This window comes from Atheta coriaria, unplaced genomic scaffold (genome assembly GCF_025399875.1).
Source record: "Atheta coriaria isolate IRGN ID8LTWV9N9 unplaced genomic scaffold, Caltech_Dcor_3.1 hic_scaffold_2_pilon, whole genome shotgun sequence".
Classification (NCBI taxonomy): Eukaryota; Metazoa; Arthropoda; class Insecta; order Coleoptera; family Staphylinidae; genus Dalotia; species Dalotia coriaria.
The window spans coordinates 2894303-2921363 of NW_027045444.1; the positions used below are offsets into that span (position 1 = coordinate 2894303).

Here is a 27061-nt window from a genome sequence, read left to right on the forward strand (position 1 = left end):
AGAATGAATGATTTTAAGTATTGTTCTTTTGACCACATACATTCTAACAAACACTGTCTTGTAAATATACATCATAAAATGGCAGAGTAATAGTAAAAATCTTAAAAATCTGTGTAAAAAAATTCGAGTAAATGCCTTGACTTCCTGCTTCAAAAACAAATAATCATACATAAAAAACATATCTAAAAACAAAAATACGTATAAACTTTTGGCATTCGGACTTAAAACGAATAAAAACCTGGATATTATATAAAATACAAAAAATTACACATTACAATTAATGTTTACAACTACAATGCGGAGTTCACCGAATGCGCACGGATAGGATTCAGCCTCTCCAGACTATTCGTATCGCAATTACGACTGGATCCACGATGATGACTCCTTCTGCTTGAGTTCCGCTGCTGGTCGCTTAGATTCGTACTCTGTGTGCGATTCCCCAGCGACGACTTCGAAGTTAACGAACTTTGACTTCCGGATGTGCGCTTCATATTATTCCCGGCGCGTTCCCATGTCGCCGTCGTTGTTGGATCAGTTGGCTGATGTGAATGCGGTGTATTGTGCTGTGAATGATGTGATTGTGTCTGCGATTGCGAGGGCATTGTATGCATGTGATGTTGATCATTGCTGTGCGATGAATGCGTGTGTGACGAACTGCCACCTGTCGTTGAGCGGCCAGCAGTGTTGTATTTACCCCCACCTCCGCCAACAACAATACCACTGGAAGATGCGTCTGATTTGTAATAAGCGGATGGGGCGTTGCCGTTTTGTTTCCACACACGCAGGCGGTGACTGATTTCGCCGAAACTAGGCCGGCGGATTGCCAGCTCTGCCCAGCATTCGACCATCAGGGCGTAGCAATAACTGGGACACGCCTCTGGGCAGGGCAAAAGTTTGCGGGAACGAATCATGTTAATTACCTCTTGATTATTGTATCCATAATACGGCTGTGGATAAAATAATAAAGATAAAGTATATTTATTACTTGGAAATACTTAGAATTTATCTCTAGATATTCTATAAATAAACACTTATGGAATTTATCAATACCTGCAATCCGTAGCTGTATATCTCCCATAATACTACTCCATAAGACCATACATCGCTCTCAGTTGTGAATTTTCCGTATAAAATCGATTCGGGTGGCATCCATCTTACAGGGAGAAGAGATTTTGATTGCACTCTGTATAAAAACAACACATTATAACCTCAAATAGTATTTTAAGCAACATGTGTGTTAAGTAACACTATTTTTTCTATTTGACTACATGATTAAAGTACTTTAGTCACGACTTTGACCATCCATGACTAAAATACTACTTTTTGTGTCTTAAAACCGTGGAAAAAGTAGCAAAAGTTGAAAAATAAATTTTATAACCTAAAATATTACCTGTAATAGTCACAGCTATACATATCTCGTGATAAACCAAAGTCACTGATCTTGACGACTAAATCATTCGACACCAAACAGTTCCTCGCTGCAAGATCACGATGCACGTAGTGATTCTCTGATAAATATTCCATCCCCTGCGCGATTTGTATGGAAATATGCAGGAATTGCAACTGCGTCAATGCTTTACCCTCATTCGGGGAGTTTGCGATTAAAAATTCATGCAAATCGCCCTGAAATCATTTTTTAATTTAATTATTAATAAAAAAAACCTTTAAAACTTAATTTTACTTACCTCAGACATATATTCAAACAACATACACATAGGTTCCTGCTTCATGACAACACCAAGCAAACAAATAATATTCGGATGCTTAAGTTCCGATATAAGTTCGATTTCGCGTTGAAAATCCGCTTGGGTTTTAGCGCTGGCGTTTTCTTTCAGTGATTTCACAGCGACATAAATTCGTCCTGATTTTGTTTTCAGTTCACCTTTATAAACTTTACCAAAAGCCCCTTCGCCTAATTCCTCAACAAACGCAACATCTTTGAGAGCATATTGCGGGACATTCTGGAAGCCATTTTTAGCGTGATGCCCTCTAGCGGGTGGAATATTAGACGGCAAGAGGTTATTCATCTCCATTGTAGGAGCTGTCGGACTTCCATTGCCATAAATATTTTTATCAGCAGTAGGAATACTCATCTAAAAAAGCAAAAAAAAATATAAATAAATCTACAGGTAATAATTGAGGTTATGTTATGTTATATTATGATTACTTACATTACGTAATCCTCTCGGTTGTTTATTATTCCGCTTCTTACAGCAGTAAAAACACAACGCAAACGAAACAAGTCCGAAAATTATAAAAGTCGCACCAATCATATACGAATAATAAATCTTCGCACATCGCGGAATCCCGCAGACTTCCCGCTTGTTATGCTCGACATAACAATATGGCTCCGGCATCTCCCCACCCGGATTCCGACAGAAATTATGCCCGATCAGCTCAGGATAATCCGAAAGTGGGAAATGCACCTGATGTGACCACCTTACACATCGTGACTTCGTGATACTCTCATCCATCGTGCCTCGGTACAATTGTCCTCTATCCCAGTAACAATTATGATCCTTATTCACGTTCTGCGCGCGTTCTACACCCAATTTAAGACAACTCACATTGTCTCTATCGTCTTCTTCGGGGAGATTCTCACATTCTTCTAATTCTAACATGCGGCCTAAGACAGGGTGTCGCTTGGCGATTGAGTATTCTTTGCTGCAGACTTCGGTTTCGAGCAGAATACAGTCTTGTTTACAGATACGCTGGAGATTCAGGTTGGGCATCGTGCGTAAATGTTTGAGCGTTGTGTTCTTGTCGAGTATATTGTATTTGTTGATGTAGTAGCGTTGATAGAGGTTGGTTTGCTCGGGTTCCGGGCATATGGGGAAGGCGGAGAAGCACATTATTGGCAGGACGAATTTGTTGCAGCCAGTTGAGATTTCGCTGAAAGAAAAAATGGGTTATGTTAGAAAATTTAAGAATAAAGATGAGAAAAAGTGTTTTTTGGTAAAATAAGCAAGAAATAGACTAATTTTTGTTGATATTAGTGTTATAAACAGTAAATTGGCAAAAATACAACTAAAAATTGAAAAAATAAATGAAATTGTTGCAAAATTAAGTGAAAAATCATAGAAAACTCTAAATTTAGTAAAATTATGAGAATTTATGTTAATATTTTCATTATTTCAGTGAAAAACATGAAAATAGTCTTTAAAACACCTAAATATTTAATAATAATAAGAAATTATTATGTTTGTGGTGAAAACCAATGATAATTCATAGAAAAAAAAAAAACGTTAAAAAACACTCATAACCTCAAAATTCACTAAATTACAGCTATTTTATACGAAATTAACACAAATTACATCAATTTCTGTTAATATTTGCATTCTAAACGATAAACTAACACTAATAATACAAAAAATGCAAGAAATCAATAAAATATTAACAAAATAAAGCAAAAATTTCAATTATAACCTCAAAACTACTAAGCTACAACTATTTTTGTAAGAAAATTTCTCATAAAACATTACTCTACTTAATTTTTACATTCTCTGACTTTAAAAACACAAAAACTAAATAAATAAAACAAAATAAAGGAAAAAAACTAAAAACTTCTCCATAACTTTCCCTAAAAAACAATTTTATATAATTTAACATTATACTTACTTTGATTGTGAGATAACTATCAAAGAATTATGCAGATTCTCCTCGATAACCTGCTGAGTATACGGTGGCTGCACAAATATATGCTTATCCTCCATGAAATCCTTACACATTTGCCCCGTGTACATCTGACAAAATGGCTGCTCAGCATTATACGCCGGCTGCGCCTGAGTATTCTGCTGCGACGCCAGCGCCCCACTTGCCTTACCATGATCCCGTGCATTCTGCACATGATCAAACATATTAGGGTTATGCACCGTTTGTTCACTCAACCGTGGTAGATTCCCATTAGCAATCGTTGAAATAAAATCAGTTTCCTCACGACTGTCGACATTCGGCAGAAATGTAGTTATATCACCGAAACGTCGACCTGGTACACCGTTGGATATAGGTTTGTATGTGGATAAATCACCACTAGCGCCACCTGTACCACTGGGTGCATTGTTGTTGAATTTATCTTTCACTTCAAGGAAGCTTTTGGAGGATATTTTCTCTGTGCCGCGTGATGCTGTGCAATAGTACCATCCACGGTCGAATAATTCCAGGTCGGAGATGCGGAGCCAGCCGACGGTGAGTCCATCGGCTTTGTTGAATGTTTTCTGTTTGAAGCGTTTGTCTACCGGGAGGTGTGCGGCGTGTTGCCGCCATTTGATTGTTACTTTTGTGGTTAGGTTACTGGCAGCGACATCTGGGGGTTGTTCGATTAGTTTTACTTCACAGCGGAAGCGGAGGGTGCCTCCGGCGTTACGGGAGACGTTTTTTAAGTCCTTTACAAATTGTATTGTGGCTAAAATATTAACAATATTAAAATTATAAAATAATTATTTATTGTTAATGGATTACCATTGATTGCTGGTTTGTGATCGACGTAGTCATCGTCTTCAAAGTCGTCTTCGGTGTATTCAGAGTCTGGGTCCAAGTCGAAATTGTCGTCGTCGATGGCTTCATCAACGACGCCTTGAGCATAAGCTGTAAATAAAGATAATGTTTAGAATTTGTGAAAAAAACATGTTTCGTAAATTAACCCAGATAAGTTAAGTTAAGTCGTGTTGAGTTAAGTAAGATTGACAAATGATTGCGCGGATGATTGCACAGATGAGTGTAGATATTGTGCAGATGAATATTTTTAGGATTGGACAATGTTATGTTGCTATTTCGTCATAAAAACAATGAATAAATAACTGAAATTTTCGCAAATCGCATTTTTTTTCGTTTTTTGTTTTGAAATGAGCTGTTTTCTGCTATTATTGATTAAAAAGTTTGAAAAAATGACTTAAAACGATTTAAATATTGACATTATTTAAAGGATTAATAACAAAAATTAAACAATTTATACCATAATTTGTAATAATATAGAAAGTATTGTTGGGTTTTGGTTAAAAACAAATAATAAAACAACAGAAATGAAAAAAATCGTTCATAACTCAAAACAATTCAAAAACTAATAAAATAAAAACTTTTTCGTGTAAAATAAACTAAAAATCCACTATTTGCCAGCTAATATTTGTATTAAAAGCATAAAATTAAAAGCATTAGTACGAAAAAAGTAATAAATCAATGCAATTATGACAAATTATGCCAAAATTAATGAAAATCTGCATGCAAAACGCATGAAAATAATATAAAGCGAAATATACTTAATTGGGAAGTAATAAATAGGATATAGTTATGTGTGGTATTAAAACCAATGGTAAAATAAAATTATAAATAAATTAAAATCGTAAAAAGCCCGAATGTAATAATATATATCATACTGATTTTCATATGAAACATTTCGCATACTGAGGAACAAATACAAAAACAAAAACGAAATAAAAAAGATAGAAATGAGAAGTAAAAAAATGTGTTTTCATAGGTGTAGGGGAGACTGGGTACGGTTGTGCCAGGGTACGGTAGTGACAGTCGTCATAATAACAAAACTATACGTCATACGGGGGAGGGTGCAAGAGGATAAAGAAGCGGCTTGCAAGTTTGAACGCTTTCTCTGGTATTGGTCAGTTATTGCGCGACGTTAACATAACTAGGAGCCCACATTGCTTTTTGACAGTCAAAAGTAAATATTTTTGTACGGTTTCTTTTAATAATTATTGTTGTTTGTATACAGATAGATTACCTCTTTTTGTTGTTTGTTTTAAATTGAACATTTGTAGTTATTTATAAGCATTTACTTTTTACGTAGATTATTTGACAAAGCCATGGCGAATTTTTGTTTTCGAAAAAGAGGTTCGGGTACGGTTGTGACAAATTTTGTGGGTACGGTTGTGACATTACTATCGTCGTTATTTTTTGCTTCTAAATGCTTTTTTGCAGTCAATGCCTTAGGTAACGCAATTCCTCCTTTTTTTGTATTCCCGTGAGTACGTTATCATGATCATTTTGTTAGAGATGGACCGGTGTGATCAATTGGAACTGTAAATCCTTCAGGTTGGATGCAAGATGCCTCATTCTTAACATTTCTCGAACATTTTAAGAAATTCTTCTGTAACACATCAAGTTTTTCTATTGCTGGATAATCATTCCTCTCACATTCATATTAATGCACTAGATTTTTGCCAAGAGAATGGCCATTTTAGTGTATGTTTTGCATGTCACAACCGCACCCAACCACTGTCACAACCGTCCTTGGTGTGTGGCCGGTTGTGACAATTTGACTTTTTTTTTGAAATTTATCTTATTAGTTATACGTCGTATTTAGGGCCAACATTTTAGCATTCTTGTATAGATAAATGTACAAATTACCATAAAAGTTACTTTTCTTCGATCTAACTGGTAAATTAACAAAACTATTGGTAATCAAACACAAATTGTCACAACCGTACCCAGTCTCCCCTACCTATGCTATGAGTAGCGGTATAAGTACCGAACATATACAATTTTTCACAAATCAAGTAAAAAAATGTTTCAAAACTCACAAAATAATTGTGTTTCTACTATTTAAACAAAGAATTAACTCACATAACGTGAATTTAACCTAATATTTGTTTAAATTAACTAAAAACAATTAGAAAAATATGAAAATAAAGTTAAATATTGCAAAATATTAAACATTTACACACTACTAACACAAATAAAACAAACACTCATTATTTCTGTTAATATTTGAATGATTAACAATATTTATATGATAATAACATATACTACACTCAATGTACCAATATTTGGTCTTAGAATCAATAGTTACACACTACCAATCACGGCTCGTAAGTAACCAGAACACAAAACAGAAATCATTTGTGCTCGCGCAGAGATTACGCACGCACATTTCTTGCGATGTGTGAATGTATTTGCATCCCGAGAGTCCGGCGGAACGATATTATTTTTAGAAGAATCCAACATTATAAACACGAGTAAACACGACGCACTGTTAGTGGGTGGGAGCCCGTTAAAATCAGCGCGCCCAAAGACTCCCAAGATTCAAAAAGTTCGCGGCGTGACGAAAACGTGCTCAACAAAAACTCATCAAAAGTGTTAATCAATCAAAATCAATTACATTATTCAACTATATAAAACCAAGTGAATAAAAATAAAAATAATTCATTCATGAATCAAAACCAAAGAAGTTTATAAAAAATTACGTGTAAAGTTTTAGTTTTATTAGCAAAAGTGAAATTCAACCGTGGCTATTAAAAAAAAGAAGAAATAAAAGAAGGAAAAACATTTGGCGCTCGTAAACAACATGGATATATCTATATCTACGCAATATGTAAGTCTAAGTCTAACATGAATTAACTTCAACTTCCCATAGTAATAAAATAGAACAACATCAAATAGAAAAAAAATCAAAGTAAAATAAGATCAAATAAAATTGGCATTATTTGAAAGAAAACTAATCGAAATCACACATAGATATTGTGGATATCATAGCTATTTCGGTGTGTTTTGGTGTCACGGCCTACTTTCGCCATCGGCACTAAGAGAGCTTGAGCTTTCGACACAAAACTTGAGCTTGCGCGCTTTTTGCACGCACTCGCAACAATCACACATCACAACGCAAGAGAAAAACTATTTTAAAACTTCAACTTAAACAACTTCAATTTCAATGAATGCAATTAATTTTATTTCTAATTCTCTACGCGATAGATACGATAGATAGTTTGTAATTGGATTCGGAGATTATCCAGATAATAAACAAACAGCAGGAGTGGATAGTGGATGTCATTCAGCACGATTGGGAATAATTCATTTGGAAATGTTTTCGTTTGCAATCGAGTTTCAGCTATTAGTGGATGTGTAGTCGAGGAGAAAATCGAAGCGGTTGCCTAAAATTGCATTGCGAGGAAATAAAACTAATGAAGTTTTCTAGATGATAAAATGTTATGTTATGTGAACATTGTTGTTCCATTGAAATGTCAAAATTTAGCTCAACGAGTAGAGTAATCATTGAAGCTTAAATTTAGGAGATTTATGAGTGTTCTGAGTGTTTTGGCAGCAATTTGTTCGTGGATATGTATGATGCATGTGTGAATATGTGAGTTACGCTAATTTTCACTTCGTATTTTTCCTCCCACTCGAAGAAAACTAGTGTTATACTTTGTTGTGCTGGCTTGACATGAAAATCCACTTCAGATGTTATGAATAGGAATATTCATGTGAATTCATGCCAAAGTAAGAGTAATGACCAAGTTATAGCTGACACATACAGTTCAGTCATTTTTTATTGCGTGAATATGAGATAATGTTCGGTAGTTATACCGGAACTCAAAGTATATGACTATATAAACATACTTTTTTATTTTGATAGTTTTATCAAATATTTCCAATGATCTCAACGCAAAACTTAATTAAAATTTATATTTTCTTCAATATTTGTTATTTTGTCATACATAACCTCATTTTCATACTTTTCTCATTGCTTATGCTTAAGTAATGCAAATATTAACCTAAATTGTCATTCTATGACTTCATTCTTTATAAAAAATCACCTAAAATACAATTACTTTAGCAGTTTTAAACATTTATTACTTGATTCTATGATAACCTCAAATGTTCGATATTTGTACCGCAACTCAACATATACTCTCTCTACCAAAACACATTTTTTACTTCTTATTTCTCAATTTTTTTCATTTCATTTTTGTTCTGTTTTTGTTTTTGTGTTTTGTGGGCCACAGAAAATAGAGTCATTTTCATGCATCTTTCAGGAGTGTTCCTAAGGGATGAATACACGATGCGGTGCCGTGGTGGCTGCGTTATGGCCTGTTGTGCACCTGCATACCTGAATACTGATACGATGCGATGCGATGCGATACGGTGCGGTAGCTTTATAAACATGAATGTCATGAACTCATGAATACGCCAGCAGAGAGAGCCATTCACCTTTCAACCCACACACATACGGAAAATTTTCGCGCGAAACACGTGCTGCTTTGCTCTGCTGTTTTTCATCTTTGTACACGCTTACCGTTTTATTTTTATATGTTTTTTTGGATTTTTTTGAAAACATCGTTTGATGTTAAAAAATTATGAGATGAGTATTTTCAAGGTTTTTCGCTTTATTATGGACAGTCAATGATGATTTTTAGTATTTTTCTGCATTAGTGCCTTTATAATGACATTTTTATTATAAGTTAGGTTAATTTAGTAGTATACTTCGTTTATTACAGCAAAAACTAAGAAAATAAGTTTTTTTTTAATTTTTGATGAATGAAACACAATTAAAATAGAAATTAAAAATATGAATGTTTTTTATAGGTGTATGCTTTGAGTTACTGTATAAGTACCGAACATTATGACAAAATCAATTAAATAATGTTCATAACTCCAAAATTACTAGTGTTTCACCTGATTTTATGTTCAATTAAGAAGTAAAATGTTAATATCTGTTAATATTTGAAGAATTAAAGTTGTAAAATAAAAAAAACATAAAAATAACGAAAAATATAACAAAATATTTCCGCAAATATAAAATAACGTTTTGTTTGGGCTTTTATTTGGCAAAATAAAAAATATGAATAAAAATGTGTTTATGTAGCTATATACTTTGAGTTCCGATATAACTACCGAACATATACCAACTCAAACAAATTCAAACTTTTATTTTTAAATTATTATTTTTTTCAGTTTTTTAAATAATAAAATAAAATACCATGCATTATATACTTCATTGTTTGCATAGTTAGCATGTTAAAATACATAACTCAACAGAGTTTCAAAGTTGAGCTTAGTTAGTTTTAGAATGGCAAACATTTAGCGACTCAAAGAAAACCCACAACCTCACTGCACGCATTGTATAACACAACACACAAAATATTACACTCACCCAAACAAAACTATGCCTAACCATGTATAACTATTAAATATTTAGTTATAATTACAACAACAATTAATCCCGCTTATTTGTTTGCAGCACGAAAATGATTCACGAGGATGAAACCGGTGGAGCTTTCGAGCCGCCCAGATGTGATCGCTTCCAGCGCCGAAAATAGCATTCCAAACACCATCACGACCACAACAATACCGAAAAGAAAAACAAATTCGCACAAAGAAAATATAATAATAATAATAATCACAAAATCTCCACTAAAAAACTAAATAAAATAAATATCACTACTTTAAAAACAAAAAACTAAAGTGTTGAAAATATAAAATAGAAAATTAAAACATAAAAATAAAACAAAAGAAAATAAATAATTCACTAATCAACACCCTGTATATCTCTATACATATGTGTGGTGTTCGTTTCGCGCGAAATTGATTCGCCTCGATTTGACTTACGCGCTCAGCTGAGTAACGAAAACGTTTAACAAAAAGCTCAACTCAAGTGTGAGTTGGAAAGAGAGAGGAAAGTGAGAGGTGCGCACGGCGCATTAATTCTAAGCTGGATCGATACGGGACGCCCGACCAGCGCTCAGCCAGAATGTCAAAATCGATGAACATGTTGCGCACGCGGCGTCGCGACAACAATGTTAAACCAAATCGCAGGTGAGCTTATTATTTAAACAATTATAATACAATAACCAGTGAGTGCAATCAATAAAATAATAATCTATAAGTGACTTAAGTTAAGTAAAGTTGAGTAAAATGTGTGTTATTAGTGCAATGAAGTTGAAGCGATTTGTGAAAATCTCAGTTTGTGATTTCTGGTGAAAATTGCACCAATTGAGCGTGATTTATATAATATTTAGTCTGCCCTTGGCTTTCCACACGCCGAAAATAACCGTAACGACGCTCCAGGGACGTTCGGGCCCGTCACTGGCTATACTATTACACGCACACATGCTCATATACTCTGGAAATGCCGGAAAATCAGGGAAAACGTACTAAAATCAAGTGTGGTACAAATTCGCCATTCGCATTTTCTCTCTTTTTTTCTCTCTATGTGTGTGTTAGTGTTAGTGTGAATGTGTGTGTTTTTTTCATTTTCATTCCGTTTCGTATTTTCCATGCGATTAATTCGGGTTTCCTTCGATTTCCACCACCGCTAGCCCCGGGGGGGGAAATGTTAAACGCGACGTGAAATCAACAATTTCGATAATTTTCCGAGTGAAGTGAGGTTTTCCGTTCAGGGGCCGTTTTTTATTCGCCGACGTATTTTGCGTCCGAATTTATTTCGATTCGGAGATTCGTGGATTCGTTTTTGGCGTAAATATAGACGCGCTGACTATAAATAAACAAAAACTAAATGATGGAAATTCATCAGCTGTGTGTGTGCATGTATATATATATATATATATAATGTTCTTGGCTCCTATGTGGAGCATAGAGCCTCACTAAGCGCCCTCCAACGGACTCTGTTTCGGGCAACCGCCTTTGCTTCGTTCCAGCCCATATTTTGGTTTCGGAGCTCCTCTATTGTGGATCTTCGCCAGGTATTGGCCGGTCTACCAACCCTTCTCTTCCCCTGTGGGTTCCATTCTAGCGCATTTCTGGCGATATCTCCGGCGTCTCTTCTCAAGATGTGCCCAATCCACCCCATTTTCTCTTGCGTATTTGATTTATAATGGGAGTTTCATCACATCGACGGTGCAACTCATCGTTGGAGATTGTCATTGGCCAGAATATGCGCAAGATCATTCTCAAGCACTTGTTTATGAAGGTTTGGAGTTTGTGTGTGCTTGAGCTCGTTGACCTCCATGTTTCGCATCCATATAAAAGGGTGGATTTTACATTTGTGCGGAATATGCGCAGTTTTGTTCTTAGTGTATAGACGCTTGACTTCCATACTGTGCTCAGCATTCTGAAGGATTGCTGGGCTTTCTTTATTCTGTTGTTTATATCTGCGTCGGTCCCCCCTTTTATGTCAATTATACTTCCTAGATATAGGAATTCCTTGACCTCTTCTATTTCCGTATTATCTATTTGGAGTTTTAAGGTGTTGTTTGTATTTATACGCATTTCTTTTGTTTTGGCAATATTTATTCTTAGGCCAATTTTACTTGCCTCCCTTGCTAATGTTGTTAGCTGTCGGCTCACGCCTTCGAACGTATGTGACATCAGGCAGATGTCGTCGGCGTAATCCAGGTCGCTGAGGTGCGAGGTTAGTGTCCAGCGCAACCCATCCCTGTTCTGGTCTACCTTTGCTAGTATGTAGTCTAAGGCGATGTTAAATAGTAATGGGGATATGACACATCCTTGTTTTACTCCTCTGTGTATCGTAAAACTTTCGCTTTTTTCACCGTTGTGTAACACACTGCAGTTTGCATCAGTGTAGAGTGTGTGTGCATGTAGTAAACACAAATATTTTTGATTTTTTTTTTGCGTCGCGTGCAAAAGTTGGGGAATTTTTAATAAGTGTGTAAACAAAATACTCGAGATGTATGTATTTTAGTAGTGATGGTGTATGAATATTTTCTGGTTTTGGTGGAAAATTTACTTCCGATTGTGTTTTTATTAAGGTTTTGTTATAGAAAGAGTAAATATTCAGTTAATAATAAGTGTAAAGTGGATTTTTATTCGGAAATTTTCGCGTTTTTATTGTTTTTTGATGATTTATGGTCTTTTAAGCACCGCCCACACATCAAACCGCTTAAGAACCATTTCAATAAATCTGTATTTTAAGGTTTTGATCTTTTTTAAAATTTGATTAAGTTTTTCTTCTAAAAAGAACAAAATGAAGCTACTAACTAGCTTTTTACGTGAAAATTTCAACAATTTTCGTATTTTTTCATGTTTTACTGTCATTTAAGCCCCGCCCACATACGACTTAATTATCTGTTACATAATTATTGATCAATTATTTATGAAACGAAGCAAAAGAAATGTTTTGGGGAGTTTTTCTAGCAGAAACAGTAAAAAGAAAGTTAATAATAGGTGTAAAGTGAATTTTTAACGACAAATTTTCGTGTTTTTATTATGTTTTTAACGTTTTATGAGTGTTTAAATCTCGCCTACACACCAAACAATCATCAAAACACTTAAGATCTATTTTAAGGAAGCAATATTTTTCTTTGTTGTTAATATTTTACTTCCGGTATAACTTTTCTTCTTTTAGTGCTTTTTTGTTCATACTTGACTGTCATTTAATTCTCACCCACACGCAATAGGATTATCTAAACACTTAAGAACCATTTCAATGAAGCTATATTTTCCGGTTATCCTCTTTTTTTTTACTTTTGATTAAGTTTTTCTGCTAATAACGGTAACATGAAGTTACTAACTTTGGCAAAGTGCTTTTTACGTCAAAATTTCAACGTTTTTGGTGTTTTTTTCATACTGCACTGTCATTTAAGCCCCGCCCACCTCCAATGATTCAATTATCACATACACAAATATAAATCAATATTTCATTTCGACACCTCCGGTCATTTTTTATGAGTTTTTTTCCAATAAAAGCAATAAATATTAATTGGATAACAAGTGGAAATTGTTTTTTATTCACAATTTATTGCTTTTTTATTGTTTTTTCATGTTTTATGATCTGTTAAGCCCCGCCCACACACTTTACAATCATCATTGACTACAATATAAATCAAGTTATACGTATTCTTCAAATATACTTCCAAAAATATTTTTTTTGTATTTATTTTTATCATTTGATTTTTGTAGTTTTATTTCCGGTTATTTATGTTTTCACTCTTTTATTAATGCAATTACTTAATAGTGGTTAATGTGGTTACTACGTGCGAAGGATTTCCACGCAATACATTTCCTCCACGATTTCCTCCTTTTTAAGGGTTTTCGCACGTCTTGTGCACGTTTAGGCCACGCCCATTTGCTGTGTACACGTTTGTTACACCCGCTTTGACCCAATTTGCGGCGCTCATTAATCTTTCAACTGCTGCTTGCAAGCTTGCAAGAGTTGCACCAGTATTTATCTTTTGTCTTACACGCTACGAGCACACGAATGGAAAACCCTTAGTTCCATGTTCTTTAAGGGTCTTTGAACCCACATATTGCTACTACTAGAAACTTCAGTTAAAGTTTAAAAAGTAGAAAACCCGATAAAATTCTTTTTTAAATTGTTTTAAATTTATCAATAACAATATTATACAGGGTGTTTCATAAATTATTGCAAAATATTGGTAGAAGATTAGTTTAGAAATTTGTTAAATTAAGAAAAATGTGTTTTAACAGCAAATTTAAGCAGAAAAATCGATGTTTTGCTTTAAAAATGCGATACTTTAACAGTTTTATTGTTTTATTCAATGCTTAGACCTTAGACCTACGTAAATTACTGCGATTATCTAGTAAAAAATGTCCAGTTACGGAAATTAACAAGGATTGTATATTTTTTTTCCTGATTTTTCTCTATAAAACGCGAATTTTAACCTAAAAATTGATTTTTTTAGACTTTTCTTTTTTTTAAATACAAATAATGCCATAAACTTCCGGGTTCTACTCTTAACTCCCAAAAACCCAATAATTTTATTACCAAAACCCCCAAACAAAATAAAAAACCAAAACGTGACTAAAATTTCCACCCCCTAAACTTAAACAATTTCACTTAAACCCCGCCCACAAGTTAAAGTTTCCAACACTCATTCTGACCCAATTTGCGGCACTCATTAATCTTTCAACCGCTTTCTACAAGTCTTACAGCAGTATTTATCTTTTCTGCAACATGCCACAATCTTAGAACCCTAACCCTCCACCGACTAATACAACCACTGTAACAACTAGTTCTAGTCGAATTTGTAAGTTTGGTGGGGTGCAAAAGTGCAGAGCGCGTCTAGTCTAGCACGTGTCGACAAACGGCTGCGTAAACTTTCGCGCCGCCCGGAAGTAGCGCACTGGGGAAGAAGCCGGGAGGAAAATGTACACGCGTAGTAGTAGAAGTCGGCAGAGAGTCGTAAAACGTGCGCGCACGTACGCGCTGTTAAAAGCACACGCTGTGTTTTTACTCCTGGGAGTCCTCGGACTGCTAAACTTGCACTTGTTTAAATAGGGTTACCAAAGGGGAAGCAAATAAGTCAAAGTGAATCGGGTTTGGATTATAATATCAAAAAGTATCTGCGGGGGAAAATTTTGTTGAATGGAATTATTTATTTATTAGGATTTGAATTAGAAATGAATTTATTTTGGCATAACCAATAAAAAGACATGTTAATGAGGTTTAGGTGCGAAGTTAAGTAACGCGCGCATGCGCAGAAGGAAAAAGAATGCACTTACTGCTTAAAAATCTAGGAAAAACTTGATGCGCAGGGAAAAGTAACGCGCGCATGCGCACTAGGAAAGATAATGTGCTTACCACTTAGAACTCAGAGAGAAAATTGAAGCGCAGAAGAAAAAAAGAAACAAAAAAGAGTTTTTCACCAAATTTACCACAAAACATCCTCTAGGAACCTTTAAAATCCATTCCTATTCTTTCTGTGACATATCAAGCTTCCCCAACTCTTCCCCTCAACACTTACGTATTCTATGTCCCATAATTTTTAACTTTTGGTAACCCTACGATTGCTAATTCCTAATTCCTAATTCCAACACTAGTGGGAACCTGCCGAAACTCCCCCCCCTCCAATTCAAACATTGCGTGCTCTGCGCTCGCTTCCCTACTCCGCCGATAGAGTGTAGCATAGCGGCATTCCATTGAAGCATTGAATGCGTGCGCGCTTGCACAACAATCGCAATAAACTTAATTAATGACCGGACGCTTAATTAAAACTTTTCCGCCGTGGCGCATTACGAGCTGAAACCCAACCGCACACCATCGCCGCTGCCACCCACCGAACACGCAACAAGGACTAAAAAGGGCTAAAGGACGTAATGAAATGTGCATTATGATGGAAAAAACAAAACAAAGCACGAGAAACAAAAAAAAAAACATAAAACAAAAGTAGAATGATGGCTATGCTATGCAATGTAATGTAATGCAGGCTAAGCGACGGCGATGGCTGGAAAAGTTAGTAGTATGTATGGACTTGTAGAGGGACACGAATGAATATGCAATAAGAAGTAGGAAGACGGGGAAAGAGGAAGAGGAAAAAGGAAACAGGAGGAAAGTTTCGCGTGTTTAAATCCATTTGTAATCTGATTCTAGTTTGGTCATGAAATTGTGATTATGATTACGTACACTCAATGCTAAAAGTTCACAAAGTTCCCGACAAAAATCCTTTAAGCCATCAAATCCAATTTATACAGGATGTCACAAATTCAAAGAACAAAATAAAAAGAAAAAATGATTGAAAAACTAACTGTTTATAGATTAAAGAATGTTTTAAAGACCCACGAACATAAAACAAGATTAAAAAACAGTTAAACGTACTAATTACAATGTCTAACCATTTCTAATTAATAAAAGTAACAAAAAATAGTCACTAAGATAAAAACATCTCTTAAACTTCTTCTAATGACCACGCCCATTAATCTCTTGCTTTTAAACACTCTAAAATGTCTTTAATTCATTAAAAAACGAATAATTTATGCTTCTATCGTGTTTTTTCTGTTTGAGAGCCACGCCTACTTTCCCCCACCCTCAAACAACTAAAAAAGGTAACATGTAATAACCTCAATTATCTATTCCCTTAAAACCACACCCTTGAATTAATCCAAAACCCCTTAATTTCAAAATTGAACTCAAATTTAAACAACAAATTATTACTAATTCAACCTACTGAAAAATTTGTTCCCAAATTACCCACACAAACCGGCATTTCGCTTTAGAAACTCGTGAAATGATGAAAAACGAAAACGCCGAAATTTTTGGCGAGGCGCGCGTGTGATTTACGCGACAGGCACCAATAATAACATCAATAGCGCAATTCTACACAAACACAAATCACCTATGTATGTGTGTATGTATGTGTGTGTACAGGATGTTACGCAAACATCTCTCGCCTGCCAAGTGCATCCTCCGTTATAGCTAACCTTGTGCGCTTCAAACAATTTGTAATTAATTACACCATAGTGCCGAAAAACTCGGAAACTCATTGCAACACACCCACGAGCACACGCATGAAACATACAATATGTATTGAGATGTGTGTAGGTATGTGTGTAGTGGTAGTAACCTACTTTATAAATATCAGAGCAGCAATTTTATGATTTCATACTGTTACAGATTATATACAGAGTGTTTCAAAGAACAAAATTTTGGAAATGTTATCAGAAAAACAAAAAATAACAACATTTTGTTGTTTTCGGAATAATTAGTATTGTCGCTTGTTGTCATATGATTACCATAGGCGTATGTGACAATACTAATACTTTTAAACCAAAAAAAGAAGGGGAAAAAGTTGAATTTTAACCGTAAATCGTCATTTTGGTAATAATTTGGTAATATTTAAACAAATTATTATTAAAATAGCAGAAAAACCTTTGAATAAAATATTGTAGGCCATAATTGCTTGAAATATAAACATTTTTAAACTTTTGCCATTTGTTTATTTATTAATAATTAAAAATAAACAAATTCTACGCCAAATTGTTAGTAATTTAACTGGTTATCACCATAAAAAATTTCCACAATTTTTGTTTAATACTTTAGGAGATATTTAATGTTTTGCATGTCAAAACCAAAATCTCAAAAAATTTAACTATTTCATAACCAAACTTCAACGCGTTATAACTATGCAACCCAACATTCAATCTTAACAAATCTAACATTATCTTATCAACAATTTAATAAACTATCATTTTACATTGAATTCTTAAACACATTGTATGTGTAAACTACGCAAACCTTGACTAATAAAGATAATGACGAGGCGTAAAAATAGCGTTTTGTGTTCGCGCGCTCGCGCTGCCTGATCTTGGCCCTCCGACAATTGCACCATCCAGACGCATGCCGACGCCGATCCGCGATGACGACAAACGTCGTCGGGACGCGCAGCGCGCGACACGTCAGAAACTCAATCGCGTGCAATTTGAACAAAAAACAGAAACAGAAAAAAACAAAAACGAGTGCATTCCACGCGGGAAAATGTGAAGAAAATGTGAACGGATACGGCAACGGCGCGACGTGAGGGAATGCCGAAGAAAAAACCGTTAGTATCCACAACTGCGCATTGCTCCCCGTGCGATAACAAGCACAAGCGCCAAAGAGGGTAGTTGAGGAAAGTCGAAGTGTATGTGTGTGTTAGTGGTGATAGGAGTAGGAAGGCGATTGCTATCGGGAGGATAATAAACAACGCAATAACGTCAAAAAACTCTCACAAGCACGCAAAGAGACTATGCGTGGAATTCAACACAGAAAATAAAAACAAAAAATAAAAAACAAAAATAAAATTTTTATATAAACTTTTTTATGTTTTTAGATTAGATCGGAAGTCATCTCGGGGGATGATCTACGAGAATGAAGAATTACGACTGAAGACAATCAATATCAACGCTGAAATTGAACGAGGTGAGTAAATTAATATTAATAAATAAAAGTCACTTAACTTAGAAGAATGGATTTTTTTCGCTTTTTTTTTGTTACTTTGGGTGACAAATACAAATACGTTCGCTTTGTCCACGTCGACGCGCTGGGATTTTTCGCCCGGGAAAACTCCAGACTGTTCTGTTCGAACACTTGAAACGTTTCACATTGAAACCTGACACAAACCAGCAACGCACGCAAACACAAACACGCAAAAAGAAAATCACAAAAAGCTAAAAAAAGGAGCAGTGGCAATGCAAAAAAAATACTAGAAGAAAATCATCCTTGACACCATGTTTATTTAAAGCTTAAAGATTAAGTATCTAGGAGTTTTATTATCATCGAAATTTTATGAGTTTTATGACTTTTAAAAGCTTTCAGCCATAATACTCATAATAAAAAAAATTAAAAAAAGTTTGATGGGTTTTAGGACAATCAGATATAAAAAAACTCCGGAGGGAAAACGAAATGCTCAAGAAAGAAATCTGGTATCTGCGTGACGAGTACGAGAAGCTGGATAAACTGCTCAAGCAAAAAGAAGTCGACTTTTCCTCATCATCATCGACATGTTCCAGCGATTCAGTAAGATAATTTCTTATTTTTTCTTCAAACAAAAAAAAACTAAAAATATTTTTTCATAGGAAGCATCTCTTTCCGAAGACCCAAAAGAAGTAGAAACCTCCCAAAACATCGAAAATGTCCAAAAAACCAACCTGAAAAACCTTCAAACAGAATTCGACCATCTGAGCGTAGTCCCCGAGGAACCATCAACTGAAAACTCAGATAAATCCCCTACATCCGCCTTAGACCTACAAGAAATAGGTCTTGGTTTAGACGAAAATGAAACAACGGGTATCCTACAACCAGACCAAGGATACCCTGGCTTTCCAATGACAAAACACTTCTTTAGTCCAATCCCACTGCCCCAAAGACCTTTAACCCCTCCCCAAGTACAGCATTTTTATACATTCCGGAATGAAGTATTACCATTACCAGCAAGTCTAACCACCTTAGAAACACCAGGTCCTAGTGGTAGCAATAGCACCAGTCCAAAACCTGTGGATCTAATAGTAAAAACAGACAATCGAGGATTCACAAGTAGTGGAATGACCCATTTAGGATCACTAAATAAACTAGACCCTATGCAGATGTTGGAAGTAGAACACTTTGAATCCCAATGTGGTGGGGGTAGTGGTTGTGGATACCCAGATGGTTCATTCCCAAGAAGTAGTTTTAGCAACGGTGGAAACCTGGAAGAGTTGCTCAATGATATCCAGACCATATCCGAAGACATCCTGAAAATCAGCAACCCTAACCCCAATGTGGAGCATTTCTCAAATGGGCATTACCCTTTGGAGAAATCATCTTTCAATGGAAACATACAAAGTTTAGATAGGTTATTAGAACCGGAAGTGGGGGAAGTAAATGGATATGTATCAAATAGGGATAAGGATCTGGATAAATATAAGAGTGAAATTAATGTGGTCTTGATGCCTACACCTATGCCCTTGATAGGGTTTGAGAAGTACCAGAATCTCAGTTCGGATAAAATTAACTTCGGGAGTTTACAAATGCAGGATTTGAGTAATTCATCAGATCAACTTACTGATTTGGATAATACAGGGGTTAATATTCATACAAAGGTTAATGGGTTATCAGGGATACCTGGGATACCTTCACTGGAATCTATCCATTCTGAAGGTATAGAAGGAAAGGATACCCCAAGTGATTTGGATGATAAAAAGGGGGAGAAGATGAGTATAAGGAGGAAAGTTTCAATACATTTCAAAGGTCGTAAGGATAAAGATAAAGATAAACTTAAAGAAGAAAAGAAAAAGGAAGAGGATTCAACAGGGACTAAAAAATTACGACCTCCTGGTTCCTCTACAAATATCTTTTCAAATGATGAACACGTCCAGAAAGATCTCTTGTCTATTCCTGTTCCACAATCTATTCCAACTCCACTCCCTTCCGAAACACCCTGTATATCCTCTACTCCCATCCCTCCTACTACTTCCTCTTTACAAAACAATACAAAAGATTCCTCTGATTCCGAACACCCTGCTTCCTCCTCTAAACCCCAGAATAAAAGCACTTCTGCGTCCCCGGAGCGCCATGATGGTTTAAAGAAGCATCATAAACATAAAAAGAAGAAGAAACCTTCAGCTGGTGGTGGATTAGGTGGATATTTGAAGACGAGGAGGAATACCCTGAGTACTGATCAGATGCATAGAGAGAGGAGTCTGTCGATTTGCACGGATAGAGGACCGTATATGACGGATGATTATCTGCCGTCTTCGGAGCGCGAGCGGACGAATAGTCTGAGTAGTTGCGGCACGAACGCGGAGCGGAATCGGAGGAAGTTTTCGACTATTAGTAGGATACCGAGTGGCACGGGGGGGAAGATTCCGTGGTGTGCGTGTTGGGGGAATGGGTGTATATGACAGTGGGGGTGATGGGGTGATGTGTGATGTGTTCAGGTGGATGATAAATATATAATGTGTATATAATTGAAAAAATTAAAAGAATATTTAAGATGAAATAAATGAAATTTTTAATATTTTTTAATGTGTTATTAATGGAGAGGAAAGGAAATTATGAAAAAAAATAGAAAATATTGCAGGGGAGGGGGAAATGATTAATAATGATGTGTAATATTTAATATTTTTACGTTTTTTAAAGTTTTTTTAAGAAATTTGGTCGAAAATTGACCAAAAAAAGTAGAAATTACTAAGAAATTGCATTTTTTATATTTATTGCAAGATTTATGACTGTTTTAATTAAAAAAAAACTTGCAAATATGGAAAATTAAGAAGATATGTAGACTACCAAACAGTAGAAACAACTCAACAGTGACGTCACCTCCCATATCAACCCTATTATACGTGGAAAATCAATATTTATCATGAAAAATTCGATTTTTTTTGTTTTCTTAGATTAATCCCTACTAATATTATAAATGCGAAAGTCCTGATGTTTGTTACACTTTCACGCAAAAACTACTTAACCGATCATCATGAAAATTTGTACACATATTCTTAGTGGTCCCCGAATGGTTATAGGCTACTTTTTATTTAATAAAAAAAATTATTTTTTAAATAAAATAAAGAAATAGTTTAGCCAATAATACCTCTGCATCTGGCTATTTGACTACTTTAACGCCATCTAGCATTCCAGCAATGAAGCTCAAACCTAAGTACTATAGTACCATCACACTGTATTATCACACTGTATTACCGACAGCTACGTCAACATCAAATCCAATTGACTACACTATGGAGACTGTACACTATACTTCCATAGACAATACTTTCAGCCATTTTAAACTTCCCGCCATTCTACTTCATTGTTACTTCTTCTGTGACTACAGACGCGTACGGAAGCAACTTCATTATTTTAGATATTCGCGAGCGAAGCCAAGGGTTAAAGCTAGTTCCAAATAAAACATAATTATTTTCATTTTCTGCTTTGTTAACTCAACAATGACGTCACAAAAACCTAAAAATTCAAATTTCACATCTAAAATTAAATTTTTTACCACTAAAACAACAATTTTCCTATAAATAATAATATATTATTCAATTATTCTGGAAATGCAATCACGATCCTTGGTTAATTGATACCATTTGAGGTTTTAATGTTTACTGCGATATTACTACTATAATTTTATCGAATGAGGTTTTATTACTGTTATTATTATCGCGTGGTCTCGTATTAATTTCGTCCGTATTAAACATTAAATTAAATATTGAACAATAAATTCAATTAGCTGGTGACTGTGGTGGTCGATTGGGGTTAAGGCAGTGTAACGAACAGGCCACTCGTAAACTCGTAACTCGTAAAACGAAGTTCGTTGGAATCGCACACGCTCGCGGAGATAACAGTGATAACAGTGACACTTATGGCAAATAATACGGCCGGTTGCAGACCGTGGAAACGGCAGAGAGTATCGTGGTCGGTTTCAATTATATTATTAGTGAGACGATGAGACGAGTAAATTGATGATTAATGTTGAGTGATTTCTGATTACTGCAGCGGAAATGACATTATTATTGTGCAATATTAATTGTTTTTACAGAAATTTAATATTTTTATGGATACAAATTTGAAAATAAAGAAAATATTGATAAAAAATAAAAAATTTGATAGAAAATTGTGAAAAATAAAGAAATTAACGGTTTTTAAAAGATAACTCGAAAAATTATAAAATTTCGATCTTACCAATTAGATTTTACTGTTTAATTAGCATTAATTAATTGGAAATTGTAAATTGACTCCCAAAATTTCGTAAAATTATGGAAATTGTCAGAATTTTTAGAATTTTCTTAACAAAAATTGACAAAAATGCCAAAATAAAACGTTTTTACTATTTTCGAAGGTATTTTTAAAGATTAAACCAAAACAAGAACAACAAAAATTGTAAACTAGAAGATTTATTCAATTTGTATACCAAAAACCAGTATTAATTAAGAAAAACATTCGAATTTTCAAGAAAAAAAGTTTTTTTCTAGTCGAAAACATCGCCAAACATCGAAATTGTCGCAGCAAGTTAGATTTTATCACGTTGGGAGTTAAAATACCACGAAAATCATAAAGCAACTTTCGAAACTAAACAAGTAAATTAACAATTTCTCCTTTTGGAAGCCCTAGAAAAAAACCGGAGAACTAATTCCAAAATAAACTACTGTTCATTCATCAGCAAAATAACGTAGAAAACTTAAAATTATGAGCAAAAATTACCTAAACTCAACTACACAAAATAAATTTTCACTATTTTTAGTAAAAATTTCTCCAATCGAACACTAACCTCACACAAACAAAACACAAATCCACAAAACTCAACAAATTAACGTCTATAATCCAATTATATGCGCATTAAACAACGTCGAATCCAATTGGATTAAATCAGACGACTTTGTAGTTTAAACCAACATCCAACATCCATCAACGTCATAACATCATATGTAACATCACATACGTAACACGATCATTATTTTTGCTATTTTGTATTACTGAACGTGCAGTAAAATAAAACAAACTATTAGTACAGGATCCGGGGCCTATTTTGTCACTTGATTACTATCAAGCTAATTTTCCGTGAGTAGCTTCATTTTGATAAGACGCCCAACAATTTCCTGTGCGAAAATTTTTGATTGTGGTAGTTAAAAGAGGTAGCAATGATAAAATATGTCGATTTGATGATTCTCAAATATTAATTACTAACTGGATTGTTTTTTATTAAATCTTAAGATAATTATCTAAATTATTTGAAAAAATATTTGTCCTACAAAATCTATGGTTTCATCAAAGAGTCCTCCCCCTCCAACATGTATTGATAACGAGATCACCAAAAATTATTACTAACCAGTTGATTTTTTTTTAATACTTAGTTAATATATATATAATGTCACGGTCATATTGTCCTACAAATTCCGTGGTATGTTATCCCGGTCCTACGCTCAGAAATTGTTAATACCATAAGACCATTTTTCTCATTACTAACTGTAGGACAAAAATATTACATAATAGGTTAGTGTGTTCAGTGCCCAAATAAAACAATGTCCTACAAAAAAACAGGTATGTATCACTAGTCCGACAAAAATTGTCATTTTTTCGTTTTCCGATTTCTAACATAAGATACAGTGAGAAAATCTTTTTTAAAATTTAAATAAGTTTATTTTTTTGAAAAATGAGGTACAAAAATTGGTGTATTGGTGTATTTATAGATAACAAAAATTAATCTTCATCATATTCATCCGATGAATCATAATCTTCGCTACTAACATCGACGGAGTAAAAATGCTCTGCGCACGCGTAACGGCGTGAATCAGCTGTTGTAGAAAAATACAGAAACCCAAGCGGCACAAAGTTTTCTTTGTTATTGTTTTGTTTAATTTCAGTTGGCGTTCAGTAATTTTTTAACTTATTGTTAAGTGAAATCTACCGAAAAGTCAAGATTTTTTTTTCTCACGCTTGAGAAATAAATTGATTTTTAATTTCATGACTTTCCAATATATATTCAATTGGAGCACCGCAATAGCGTACCACGCTATTTTTACATTTATGATCTGTACTACTACTTTCGACCGTAGGACCGGGACAACGTACCACGGAATTTGTAGGACAATATGACCGTTACATTATATATATATATGTCGGATTCGAATACGAACAAGGACGCCATCTAGACATAAGAAGATGAATCAGCTAATGGAGGTGCAGCCTTGCATCGATGTGGTCTGGGTGTGCGTCTTGAGTAAGAGCGACAAGCGCAGAAGAGATTCGAAGGTTTCGAGGGAAAGGAGAATCATGTATGAAGACACTCACTCTGAGAGCACCGTTGAGCGCGCACCCAGAACTCATCCCGTTACGCCGATTCAATTCGTATTGTTTAAGCTAAGACATACTTTGTTTTGTAATAAATGGCGCGTAATTTAAATTGGAATGTTGTTAATGTAGTTGAGGAGGAGGTGTATCCGACATATATATTAACTAAGTAATAAAAAAAAATCAACTGGTTAGTAATAATTTTTGGTGATCTCGTTATCAATACATGTTGGAGGGGGAGGACTCTTTGATGAAACCATAGATTTTGTAGGACAAATATTTTTTCAAATAATTTAGATAATTATCTTAAGATTTAATAAAAAACAATCCAGTTAGTAATTAATATTTGAGAATCATCAAATCGACATATTTTATCATTGCTACCTCTTTTAACTACCACAATCAAAAATTTTCGCACAGGAAATTGTTGGGCGTCTTATCAAAATGAAGCTACTCACGGAAAATTAGCTTGATAGTAATCAAGTGACAAAATAGGCCCCGGATCCTGTACTATATGTATCATTCATAGATTAAATTTTTATCATAATCATTTTATCATTAAACGAAATATAACAAAACCTCACGTTCAAACATGTTTCAAACTCGTCAATGCAATTTTATTGCAAGTATAAACAAAATAATAGAAAAAACATTAGAATATCTTTGATTTTTAATAGAATACTCAATTAATTTTAATAAAACTCTTAATTAATTACCCAAAAAATGGCTAAACGAAGATTTTTGCAATTTGTTTATCAAAAAACAGCAAAAACAAACAAAAATATTCGATTTTTAAGAAAAAAAATTGTTTTCACGTTGAAAACATCACAAAACTTCAAAATAAAAACAACTAAATAAGATTTCATCGAGACATTTGTCTTCTACACTTAATTAAACTCTATTTTAACCACAAATATTAAAAAAATAATTAACACTCACCAGCAACGATGACCAAAACGACGAAAACACCAATCCCCCAGGACCCCAAACCTCTCCTCCCAAACACCATCATCTCAGCAATATCGTACAAAATCAGCACCAAGAGTCAAAAATCACCTCTCTTCCCTACTCACACTCCACACTCAATAACTCTCTGTTTCTTTTTGGCACTTTTACATCTTATCAATCAAATAGGTAAATAATTAAACCAGCCAGCACTTAAATACCTCCTTAATAAATCTCATTCATTCACTGGTGCAATGAGTCGCAATGAGTATTCACCACACGCCTGCGAAACGTAAATATTATGCTCTCGCGCGACGCATCCTTCGAGATCTGTGCGTTTTCGGTGTCACAAGTTCAATATACCGGTGAGTGTCGCAGACTCACGTCTTCTCCGACCGGCAGCAGCCTCCATTTGCACAGCATCACCAAACCTGGACCACACAACTAACTCACACCATAAGAAGTCTTAACTACACTGCACTTTTATTCTGTTATATTTTCTATGTCTGGTAATAGTAATACAAGACGCACCCTTTTAATCTTTTACTGAATGAAAATCTGGCCGTGTACAAATTGTATCAATCAACTGGAGATAATCTGTTGTGTTGTAACCTTGTGTGTATGAATTGTGCGAAATTTTGTTGTAACTAACTAAAACTACAGCTCGTGTAGCTCGTGGTGTTAGACTGATTCAGCGAGGTGTTTAGTGACGCCGCGGTATGATGTTGTGTGTGTGTGATGTGAAGGCTTCGCCCTCGCACGGCGCACGGAGCACACGAAGACACAAAGCGCACTGCACTGCCAAATTCATACAAAATGCCGCACGGAGTGGAGTGACTGTCAAAACAATCGCATGCTACACTACTACTTCTGCTACATTCATTCTCGAATGGAATTGCTAGCGACCTCTGGCGGTTATTCTATGGACTATTTTTAGGTGCAAACTGGTTGCATGTAGATAATAATATGTATACATTGAATAAATGAAAATAAATGAAGTTTTGCAAGTGTTTTGCAATATAAGAATTAATTTATATAAACTAATTTATATAGTAGATAATAATTTAAATAATATGTCTTTGTGGTAATAGACATGCCAGATTTTCATTTTTCTAATAAAATAATTATATTTTAGTACTGCTGTGCCATCTGGCTTTCAATTCCGCAACTAACACATCTACTTAAGGTAAAAAAGCAGTCTGTAATGATTTTTATGCTATAATAGTTGCATATAGTTATTAAATATTCAACACTTCTGACCAAACCTTGAAAAATAATAACTACAGAATTATTTACTTATTTAAACAGAAAAATACTAGGAAATTATTAAATCTTAAAGTGATAATTAATGTAACAATTTGCATCAACACGAAATATTATGTAAACATAATAAACGTTTTAACAATAATTAAAATTTAAATAAATGACTTGCATTTGCAC

At 34.6% G+C, this 27061-nt stretch overlaps 2 protein-coding genes across 3 annotated transcripts; one reads left to right on the plus strand and one right to left on the minus strand.

Annotated features, from left to right (window-relative positions):
• Positions 1–8: 8 nt before the first annotated feature.
• On the minus strand, positions 9–26455 carry LOC135798645 (tyrosine-protein kinase transmembrane receptor Ror-like). Its single transcript, XM_065311534.1, has 8 exons — positions 25616–26455; positions 4459–4584; positions 3619–4402; positions 2172–2892; positions 1686–2093; positions 1391–1623; positions 1051–1183; positions 9–947 (listed from the first exon to the last, which is right to left on the minus strand). The coding sequence occupies exons 1-8, from the start codon at positions 25686–25688 to the stop codon at positions 291–293; spliced, it is 3135 nt and encodes a 1044-aa protein (XP_065167606.1). The 5' UTR covers positions 25689–26455; the 3' UTR covers positions 9–290.
• On the plus strand, positions 7009–20912 carry LOC135800848 (uncharacterized). 2 transcript variants are annotated; one of them, XM_065314183.1, is made up of 5 exons: positions 7009–7318; positions 9962–10536; positions 18246–18334; positions 18780–18931; positions 18991–20912. In XM_065314183.1, the coding sequence occupies exons 2-5, from the start codon at positions 10472–10474 to the stop codon at positions 20791–20793; spliced, it is 2109 nt and encodes a 702-aa protein (XP_065170255.1). In that variant the 5' UTR covers positions 7009–7318; positions 9962–10471; the 3' UTR covers positions 20794–20912. The 2 variants fall into 2 exon arrangements, with proteins under 2 accessions (XP_065170255.1, XP_065170264.1); XM_065314192.1 differs by lacking the exons at positions 7009–7318; positions 9962–10536 and adding an exon at positions 17756–17975.
• Positions 26456–27061: the final 606 nt, after the last annotated feature.